Source organism: Antrostomus carolinensis, unplaced genomic scaffold, assembly GCF_000700745.2.
Source record: "Antrostomus carolinensis isolate BGI_N321 unplaced genomic scaffold, ASM70074v2 scaffold8179, whole genome shotgun sequence".
Taxonomy (NCBI): domain Eukaryota; kingdom Metazoa; phylum Chordata; class Aves; order Caprimulgiformes; family Caprimulgidae; genus Antrostomus; species Antrostomus carolinensis.
Genome location: NW_010339184.1, coordinates 9,570 through 21,131, shown reverse-complemented (window position 1 = coordinate 21,131; position 11,562 = coordinate 9,570). Strand labels below are relative to the sequence as shown.

Sequence of the window (11,562 nt, the reverse complement as noted above, 5' to 3'; positions counted from 1 at the left end):
TCTCACATGACACCAGATACTTCTGTTTTGCATACTTCTGTTTATGTACTGGAATTGCTTCCTAGACCTCCTAAACCAACTCAATTTTATTAAATAGGCAACACTGTTTCCAAAATTAAGACAGTTCTTCATCACCGAGGTAGTGTTCAGAACTTAGACTCCCTTATTTTCAGTAGAAATCTAGAAATGAAAGTGGATTGAGAAATAGCCTTTTCTGATCATTAAAATACAGGAGGGTGCCTAGCCAATCTGAAGGTTTCAGAGACATTTTTTGGCAACAAAATTTTTTCAATTATATCTCCTGGAGCTTTATGCATTTCAAGTAATTCTCTTCCTTCTGTTGAATTTCTAATAGATATTGCAAGCCTTTGGCTCCATGTCCAGAATCCTCATGCCAAATTAGACTCTGAAAGAATCTCAGGTTTATCTGTTTAAGATAATAATGTAAACACAAGTTCTCTGCTTGTTTTTCCATTTAGAATCATGTAATTCAGGTGAATCAAACAAAACACAGAAATTAATGGTCAAATGAAAATACAAAAAGGAATAAATTTTAATTCTTCGTGGAATCCTCTTTGTTCAGTTCTGCTTAATGTAGAACCCACTGACCATACGGTGGTAACATCTGTATTTCAACTGATTGACCAGTTTAGGGACATTTTGTAGCTTGGCTTCCAATTGGAATCTCACTATGCAATTGAGAGTTTCAGGTATATATCTCCATGAAAATGCTCAAGGCAGCCTTCTTAGCCCATGGTAATGTTAGTAACCCCATGGAACCACTCTAATTGCCTTCTGATTCCCATCAGTCCCTCTTCCACCAGCTACCATTGATAGGTCATCCTTTATTTTACACGATATAGCATCATCCATTTTGAAAATTATCTCCTCTAGTTTTTTAAAATTTATTTATCTGAAATTCTTGCAGCAGCTATACTGAAACATCTTTTTGTGTTTAGATAATTTATATTCTCAGTTAGCTTTCTTAGTAACAAAGTGCCAGTTATATCAATTATCTCTTAATTAACAATAAAATGCATGAGTAGAATTGTGCAGTCTTCACTATTCATAGTATTGTTATGACATTGCATCATTATTGCACATGTGGAAACAGCTTGCAGGACTCCTGTCTACCAATATAAAATTAGCTTTCAAGATTAAAGTGTGTAAGATACTAGAAAATAAAATCTTATAGTAAGTTTCTTTTGCAGTGTATCATTAATTCATTCTTAAATAACAACATTTTATCCTGTGAAGTAGAATGTATATTATTTGGAGGAAAACAAAAGAAAGAAGCAGCACATCTTTACCCTCCGCACATCTTTGCCAAATGTTTCGCTGTAGCTAGTGCCCAGTATTTCAAATTGAACATAAGGGTTGGCGCCATCTTCTCTGAACTCCATAACACCAGTAAGCCCAGTTATATGGCCCTAAGGAAATAAGTTTCAGAAATTTTAGAATAGAACAAATTTGCCTTTATAAAAACTCCTTTTCATTAAAGTTATACCAAATCTGCTTTGAAAGTGTTTATAGCAAACTTAAATGTGGCAATAACGTGTTCCTCAATAGCTCAAATAGCTCAGACAAAAGACTTTTTTTTTTTAAATAAAATTACTTTAGCTCTAACATGTCCACTGCATATTGTGGAAAAAAAGCCATCAGATCTTCATCATTCACAGAGACAGATTCCAAAGAAAAGGAGAAGGATCTTGGTAGAACATTCAACACCCCTTTCAGTGTAACTGAGGACAGCAGGTTCAGCTCTGGAGTTCAGTACAAAGGTATGAACTCCATGTCCAAAAGAAAGAGTATGCCTGCTGTGCTCCCAAGAGAGGTGTGAAGAGAAGCTAAAATTTTAAGTATGATTAAAACCTCTCTTTAAAAAGAAAATGAAGTTTGATTTTGGGGTTGTAGCAAAGCAACTTGAAATCACAATAACATTTTACGGTTGGACTAGATGATCATAATGATCTTTTCCAACCAAACTATTCATTGATTCTGTGATTTTAATTAATTTAGCAACAAAAGATGGTGTCAATAGAACTGGTCCGGGCATAACATAACACAATCAAATTGCATCATTTTACTAGAGGAAAACAAATCCATCAATATATATGGGCAAACGGGTTTTTTTCTGAATAATTGCTAAAGTTAGTATCGTAAATAATATTTGTGATCAAATAACTTTAATACAAGAAGTTACCATGCATCTGCAAAGCCACAGTACTGTCCATATTGGAGTAATTCAACATGCTGCAAGACAGTGTAACTCTTAGTGACAACTTAGCTAAATCAGATCCCTTTTGCTCTGGGCTACAGTACACAAATAGACACCAATGCTCAGCTAACTTACAAAGCTAGTTGAGCTGCAGTAAACAGAACACAAGCCTTAAATCTTATCATTGTTTGGCCCCTTGAGCTCCCTAAATTATTCTCTTTGGGAAATTATTATTATGCATGCACACATCAATTTGTATGACTATTCCTAATCACATTATGTCCACAGAAGGTAGCTATAACAACAGAAGTAGAACATGCACCGCTGGAGCAGCACTGCAGTGTGAACTATTTGTTTGTAAAAAATAATTTCATTGTTTAATAGCTGTAGATCATTCCTGGTAGTTGTGAATCACTTGCTTGCAATAAATCAAAGAAAAGTTGAACAGAGGTCAGAAACCTCTTCAAAAGCTAATCTCAACTGGAAAAAAAGCAACTCATTCCAATTGTTCACACAATTGTGGTTTGTCTGTTCTTACCTTCTTAATAGTCTCTAGCATGGATCTTCCTCCATTCCAAGGTTTGGTGGATTTCCTCATGCAGTTCAGACTTGCCATGCTGTGCCATTTCCTGTCCTCCAGTTTTCTGTGGAAAGCATTGGCCAGCATGAGCACACTGTCATACAGGTACAGGTTGGAAACCTGCAAACAATAATAAGAATGACCCTCTTTATTTATTTGATCATCCTTTTGAGGAAACTGCAAAAGCCAGTAAAAAAACAAAACAAAACAAAACAAAGGAAGACATAAGTAAAAACTAAAAGCCGAGTATGTTTGATGTGTTCAACAGTCAAGGCAATTCAGATAAATACCAGTGCTCACTCCCACCTTCTTTCCTGCTTGGCACTTGGGCCCTTCTGGCCAAGGGACTCTAGCACACTTGTGTTGCCTGTGTGTTACCTACACCACTGCAGTTCAGCGCTCTACATAAAAGATTGCAGTTCAAAGATAAACTCAAGCTGTAGAAGGAGTACAGCTATCTATCAATGAAAGACAAGGATTGCTATTTTGTCAGTCCTTTCAGCAAGGAGAAAAGATAAAATGGAAATAAGTTTTTGTTATTTTTGTTCATTTAAGCAATTTCCTTGATAATTTCTGCACAGCAAAATAAAATACTAATGCTACTGTTATAGAAAAGAGGGAGGAGAAATTACAGTATTATTTTGGTCTCAACATCTCACTCCACCAAATATACAGCAGCCTATTTACTATTCTACTTTACCTGGAGCTATTGGTTTTAGCCTCCTTATTCTGGAATTTACATGAGAGATAAAAAGAACAATAACTATGACAAAGGCTCTAGTAAAAACACCATGCTAGTAATGCTCAACTACATACTTCATTTTTCAAACCAAGACATGGCCAGAAATACAAGAAATACAAGATCAGGTCTTTGACATGCAGTGGTGTCTACTACAAGTGGTAAAACTTTAGCAGTGGAAGTTGGCTGAGAAAAGTGATTTAAAAAAAAATAAAATTAGATAACCTCCACTTGCTTCCAGAGTTTACATACACTCTTATTCAAATCTATGCATAGATTCAAGGGTATTGATTTATTCTTTACTAAACCCAAATCACCATTTAGCACCAATTATCAGATACAGCTTTATTATTATTATTATTATTATTATTTTTGAAAGCTGTTAAAGCTCAGTATTATTATTATTATTATTACTAGCTGAAGGCTTTAACCATGGTGATCGATGAATTTGCCATTTATCTTTTGGGTTTCTCTAACTCAGCGCAAAAGATGGTGGTTAGAGACCAGGAAAAGGATAAAAAAAATATAATATAAACAAAAAAATAATAATCAAAATGAGAAGAAAATACACAAAAAAAGAGGTAGAGGATTCCCACTTAATTTAAGTGAATAAACATAAAAAGGGATCTTAATGCAAAAATAACGCAAGAACCATGAGATATTATCATTGATAATCTCCCCCATCCGCCGTTGTCAGCTTCTTTCCCTCCTTTTACTTCCAGCCTTCCTGAGCAAGCAGTCCACTTTCCCTATATTTGCTATTTTATCCAGTTAATCATTTCCTTTTAAAAGAATTTCCAAGGCAGCTACTTTACAGATTTCCTCTCTTTTTAAGAAAAGTAAGTATTTAAAGAGTTAATAAAAGTCCCAACAACTAAGGCTCTTCTGCTCAGTTGCATTTGCTTCCCTACTCTGCAGATATTTTCCAAAAAACTTTCAAATAAAGCAACCAAGCAAATCCTTATTATTCAACGTGGCACTTATCCTCTTCTGTGTTAAGCTACTCTTCACAAAACAAAAAACAAAAAACAACAAAAAACCCCTAAACCCACAAAATAAACCACCTCAAATGACACACCACAAGACCCACTTGCTTAGTAGACTTTACACGCATAAGAAAAAATGACATTTCTTATGCGCCATCATGATCCTCTTCACTCCCCATTGAATTTGCTTTTACACCCTCACTTTTAACTGATAGTCTTGGAACAGTCACAAATCAGAGATGCTTTTTATTTTCTCATTCTGGCACTCGTCTTTTTCAATTCTGGAAAACCACAGCCTCATTCCCAAAAACAGTTTGCTTGGTTTGCTAGCAGAGAGTTCTAGGGCAAAATGTAAGATGTTCCTGGGTGCACTGCTTTCCTTCTCTTTCTACTTTTTGTGTTCTTAGAGAAAAAGACACAGTTCTGCATATACAATTGACTGAAAACTTGAGACAACTGCTTTTGAGGATCTTAGCTTACCTGACCATGCATCCAACTCAACTTACCCTACACTGCACAGCAAAACAAAACAGCCACTTATTTACCAACCTAAACCACATTAGGTTGACTTTCACCTGTAACAGATTTTGTATCAATATTTTTTCATTATTTTATTTTGGAGGAGTGATGTAAGCTGAGTGACAGCAAGAAAGGGAGTTTCTTACTTAGGTCCTTCTGTCATACATCTGGAGATATATAACAATGCAGAAGAAAACATTGCAGAGGACAAAGCATGTTACTTTTTGCCATGGAAAGACTATTCTGCACATCCCATTGTACACACTTATCCACTACTATTTTGCTATTCCAGTTCCTTTCTTCTGCAAGTCTCACCCAAGCAATGAGTATACAGTACTTTTTAATCAACAAAATTTACTTTTTCCTATAATCATACTCTGAGTATTTACTCCAGTAAAAATGAAATACATGTTACTACATTTTACCTGCTTTTTACCCCCTACTCACTGAAGAGTAAATAGCCTATGGAAGAGTAAGTTGAATTTTATTCACATCATCAACATTTCTTTTTCAGAATAGAAAATATGTGAGCTAGGGATAAAAAAAATACCAACAAAAACCCAACACACAGAAAACCACCAGAAACCCACAACACCAAAACCTCCACAATGGAGGTTTTTGTATATTTGTTCAGTCTGCTAGTTAAGTCATAAATTAACACAAAGTGTAGAAATCCACCCTATTAAGGGCAGCACACTTTAAAACTTATAAAGCATCAGAAACACCATCTGGTTTTGCACAGTGATCAAAAATCGGCATGCAAACATATTTGTTTCAAACAAGAGAAGGCAGTGTGATAGTATTTTTTTGGTAGTCCTCTAGGTCAAGAGTTAAGTCTTTGAAGTGCAAAAAATAATCAAGAACAACCAAAATTATCCTGGTAACTTAGAAAATAATGTCCTTTTGATCCTTCACAGTGTGCAGAGCAAAACCCAGCTCCAGAACATCCACAGAAGTATAGACTGAGTGTCTTTGCCTAATCCCAAATGAGAACTAGCTTAATGTTAGAAAACAGAATTACAGAACCAGGTCTAATCTGACGCCTGAGCAGCATTGTGTGACTGTAGCTGAACAGTTGATTCCTTCAATACCTACAGTAGGATTTATTATTAAATCACTGTGAAGTATACTTTTATCTTATTTTTTTCATAATTCCTTTCTGAGGTAGAAAAATAAGAATACTTAAATGCCTCAAATACATTCCTCTTCTCAAAATCATATTCACTACCTACTTGGATTCACTACTATGTGTGTATTTTATTGTAGAAAAAATTACTTAAAACAAGACAAATTCTGGGCTGATCTCACTGTAAATTCAGGGCTATAATAATTTCCTTTATTTTCTGAAATATTCCTTTTAATACAGCAAAATCTCTTCATATGTACTAGATTGTACTGACAACACAACTTTACTGTAACCTCCAGAACACTGGCGCTGTTAAAAGAAGAGTTCAGCAGACAAAGCCTGCATGTACTTGTTACTGCAGCTGCATCTATATTTTAATTTTCAGCTGGCTATCAAACTCCCTCTGAATACAAACATGACCCATGAAAGAGAATTTACGAGATACCTGAGGTATCAGCTATATTCTGTTTCCACCAGTGCTGTCAGAGGCATAAGAAAAGAGTACATCTAAAAATTTATCTTCAGGTAGTGTTCAGATTAGGTAGCAAAGAAAGGGTGGGGGGGGGGGGGGGGGGGAAAAATGGGGGGGGGAAGGCAAAGTACTTGTTTGCTTAGGTTTTTCCAAGCTCTGAAGCACTTCTTATTTCCCCTTTTTATATATTCACAGGAGCAAGAGAGGGGGGAAGGACATATATCTGCCTGCAGGGATCCTCCTTCATATAACAAAAATTCCTAGATTAGGAAAAAATGTTTCATTTTATGTCCTGTTTGGAGGAAGAAACAGTAATTTTCAGTTCCTTTTTCACTTCATTGCTGAGATTTGTAAGAGTTGAAGATATTCTCATTGAAATGCTTTTTGATCTAACTGCTAGAATGATGGTGACAATTTCACCAATATATTAAGGATTTTGCCCTGTACATGAGTAATTTTAGGCATGTTTGGGTATATCTTCTGAAAGTTATTCCAGACATTATGAATCTTGATTTTGAAATGAAGAAAAATCCACCATATAAAAGTAGAGCAGAGAAGAATTTTACAATAAGAATGGAAATCAGTCCATTTCACATTATTAAATTTCATTTTATAGAGGTTTTTATGTGCATTTAATGATATTTTTGGGAGTGATTTTGAAGTTCTATATGAAGATAGCTTTTAGCTCCTTCAGAGGCATTAATCGTAGACAAGTGCTCTTCTGGGAAGGCCAGCAAGCCACAAAGACTGACCCCAACTTCTGAGTTGCCAACAGAGACAGAAGTCTGGGCAGACAAGTCCACTGAAGAGACCAACTGGGAAGATGAGCTGACACCCAGATGCCACTGCTTCAAAAACTCGTTCCCAAGCTGAGCATCTGTACCCTGCTGCTGCCAAGATCACCCTGTGAGTGGCCATATTAGTCAGTTCCAAGGATGAAGCAGATGGAGGAGAAGCTCAGACTGAGCACAGTCTGCCAGCAGCAGAAACACTTGCTGCCTGGAGAGTGATACCATTGTGCTTGCATACGAGTGTGCACTAAAACTGTGTTTCAACTTTCAAAGTTCAAGTATTGCCAAACACAGTTACACACTTGTGTCTTTAATGACAAGACGCATCTCACTAGGAGCAGTGAAGATCGACGGTTTATTTATGGTATAATGGTGTGCATACAAGGATATTGTTAGGGTGGAGAGACTGAAAATTTGACCTATTTAATTTTCTTAAATTAGTTTGCAGTGCCCATTGTGAGACTTTGCATGAATGCCTGTTTTAAATATATGCTTCGCTGCTCATGGAGAACAAAATCACAGCCAGCAGTCTGGCATTCATGAGAAAACCAGAGTCAAAAAATAAACATTCATTAAAGACTCAAATGTCAGCTTCAGACTTCCAAAGGGCTATTTATTATCACTGAGGCAAATGAAAGCCTGAATAAAATTTTCCTAAAACCACAGAAAACCAGACCTCAATTCTATATTTATTAAAGCCTTCTGACAGTAAGGAATCTAAGTAGTGTATTATTTATTACTTTTCCCATTATAGTTTTAAGTATGTCAAAAAATGGGGCTTCCAAAGATTTCTTTAGAAGACTGCACTCTCAGAATCTTTTTTTTTTTTTAATTGATAAGTAGCTTTTCTTTCTTTTTAATTTTTTTTCCCTTTTTACCAAGTTGCACATCTCACACCACTTTTCCCTACCTACAGTTTCTATTCTGTGTATGCTCATTGTCCTTCAGCTCTTTATTATGAGTAGTTATCAAAATTATGAGTGTTTTCTTACTCAGTGTGTTTTATATCATGTTAACAATAATACAAGGCCTGGATTACCTTGTAATGCTCACACTTGTTAGCTAGAGGCATTGGCTTTGCTCACTAAATGTCTCAAGAATTTGGCACAGCTAACACTAACTGTCCAGGGAAAGTCTAGCAGGAGGCATTTGATAAAGAAAACCAAACACAACTAAGAGTCAGACAGAAGGACAAGAGGTAATATTTGAACTGCAAAACAAGGTATAAGATTATCAATTTACCTCATTTATAAATAAATATGAATGCAAATTCATTTTCAGAGGCAATAAAAAATGAAAAATGCAGGTAATAACCCTTTTCTGTTTTCTGCTCCCTGATAGAGAGTACTGAACAAAAATTCAGTGAAATAATTATGCAGAGAATTTCAGCAGTCAAAAGAGGTAGTCTGAGCAGAGAGGAAAAGCTCACTCCAGAACATACCTGGGATTCTAGCTTCCAGAGCGCTCACAAAATACCACGTGGCCAGAAGACACCTATGGCTGGTTGGGGTTTTTTTAACCAATTCTTCTGCTAACCCACCTTGTATAAAATACATGCCATCAGGCTTCAGAGAGAGATTGTCATGCAATGGACAGTGAAGTCAGTTCAAGGATACTTTTCAATAATGTGGTACTCAGAAACAGTTTAACCATGACTGAACATCTGGCCAGAAGTTCAAATTAAACTTTGCTAGAGATGTGCAAATACAGACTTGTAATGGAAAGAAAAGAAAAAATGTGGCTCATCAGTCCTTTATGGGAGAAAGTGAATGATTTAATAGGGCTTCATCAATATTTACTGTCCCCAGTAACACTTACCAACTGTGTAATAACAGCAGTGTAAATAGGTCAAATGAGAATAAGTATTTAGTTGGACAAAACTACAGGATCAGGATCTTAAGTTTAAGCAGCTAAACACATCTCCAAAAAATAACTCTGCTTACAGTAGTTAAATTGCAGTCATTCCTGAAGAGAAGACAGTTCTTAAATAAAAACACAGTTCTGCAGGAGCAACTGCTAAGAGATGCCTACAGAGGTATCTAATGGTCAAATCTTTGAAGAAAGAAATTTTTATGCAGAGAGCAGAGGTTTCAAGGAATACCCTCCCACATTTCTCAACATCTCTTCAAATATGTTAAAGCAATGCCTGGAATAGTTCTTCAGTGGAGAAGTTTGACTTTGAATCCTGTGAGGAATAACATTATTATTTTTATGACACAGTTTGCTGGGGTATTGTTTTTGCATTTTTAATCTTACTATATATTTTGGATTATGCTAAATTATTTCAGATACACTGTGTCCCTGTGATATGTTTTAATATAAATACCATCTCACATAGATTTAACTTATTAACTGTATAAATGCTAAATATGGGAAGAAACAAACTGTAGTGGGAATTACATTTCTAAAGAGAAATCTTTCTTCAAAAACATAGCCAGAAAAAAAAACCCAACTATTTTACAACTGAACACATCATGAATAACCCGGTGAAAGAAAGAAGACCTTCATAAAAAATCATTTGTAGACAGATTTCGAAACTAATATTTGAAAGGGAAGATTTTTGAAAGAAGCAGACTATGCATTAAAATAAAAATAAAATTAACACTGTGGGAGTATGTCTGAAATAATCTAAACAGTTTAAAAGCAGTAATCCCACTAAACACCATCCAAATGCCATCCAGGTGTACATACTAGGTGTATCAAGGGCTAACTGGATCTGCCTATAAATCCTGAAGTTCTTCAGTATTCTCTCTCCAGATGAGGTGATACTGACAACACTGATGGCCCAAAGCACAGGATTTTCAATGCCAACAGAAGAAAGCAAGTTCTAAACTGTCTCTTTTCCACTTACAAAAAAATAAGAGAGATAGACATGGAAAATCATATATAAAGAATAAGAAAGAGATAAATGTAGTCCTCTGAAGTCAAATGTAATGCCCATAACAGGAAACTTTATAAAGCTTTTTATCCAGTTGAAGCAGAAACCCAGCTGGCTATATTATATGTGCAAGAAACAAGGGCACGAGTAAAATTTTGACAAGTAGGTTGATGGAATAAGATTGATTTCCACAAAGCGTTCAGAACAGATGAGTTTTTGGATGAGCTTGCAGAACAGTCTGATCTTTAAAAACCTTGTCAGAATGCCAAACTGGGATGATCACCCACTGAAAAACAACTTTGCAGGATATGGTACTAAAGACACTGAGAACAAAATAGTTCCAAAAAGATTTTCATTAATTTAGCCAGAACAAAATTAATAATCCATGATATAAATATTTCTTTCTTTACTAGCTTGTTAAAAACACTAAATTCTCCCCCATAAAACTCTTACAGCTAGAGGCTGGCAGAGATTAGCTTATTCTTCTTCAAAGTCATTAAATAAATAATTAACCAACAATAGCTGGTAAGTTACCTTGACAACAAAGAATTATTAATATGAGATTGCCCAAGGGAGAATGAGCCAGGGATTTCCAAACTGTGGTGTTAATCAAACTACTTCAAAGCAATGCAAGGACTTGGTGTTGGCAGGCGGTCACTGTGTCTGGTGGATTGATGCAGCCTGACATGGAGCTGGGAGCTACTGCAGCATTACAGGGGTAATTTAGTGATGTACTTCCGTACATCAAAAGGTCAAAACTATTTTTTAAGTAAGAAAAGGGAAATATAAGATTGGAGGTATCTGAATTGCAGGACCATTAATAATGTGTCAGTCATACTTGGAAATTAATATGAGCTGTATGCTCACAAGGTGTTACGTAAGATATTTTGGCAAAGTCTATAAAAAAATGTAGCTACTGAATGCTTCAGATATAACTGCACATGCTAAAAGCATCCTATATTAATTCTGTAGAAACTTAAAGATAGCACAAGATATACTGAGGACAGCTAATTTGAGAGATCTCATGAGTGCCCTTCACTTTCAATTATATTTCATTCCAGTGTGGCTGGTCCTGACAGTTGTGGAATCAATTTCCAAAAGTAGAACTTTCTACCTCTGCACTTTATCTCTCTTTCTTATTTCTAAGTTCATAGAGAAGGAACTAATGGGCAAAGAGTAAAATTACTGTTCCATTATTTTAAAGACAGTTTCTAAGGGGGTATAATATTTCTGGAAGATAGAAACTGAGAAAG

At 35.6% G+C, this 11,562-nt stretch overlaps 1 protein-coding gene across 1 annotated transcript in view; it reads right to left on the bottom strand.

The window, feature by feature from the left end:
- Window positions 1–1,310: 1,310 nt before the first annotated feature.
- LOC104530985 (glutamate receptor ionotropic, delta-1-like) overlaps window positions 1,311–11,562 on the bottom strand; it is a gene marked incomplete at its 3' end in the record, with an annotated part of 13,996 nt that continues 3,744 nt past the window's right edge. The window contains exons 3-4 of the mRNA XM_010175737.1: window positions 2,757–2,918; window positions 1,311–1,430 (exon numbers count right to left, since the gene is read on the bottom strand). Of these exons, the coding sequence (XP_010174039.1) occupies window positions 1,311–1,430; window positions 2,757–2,918 (282 nt within the window). The remainder of the gene's footprint in view (window positions 1,431–2,756; window positions 2,919–11,562) is intronic.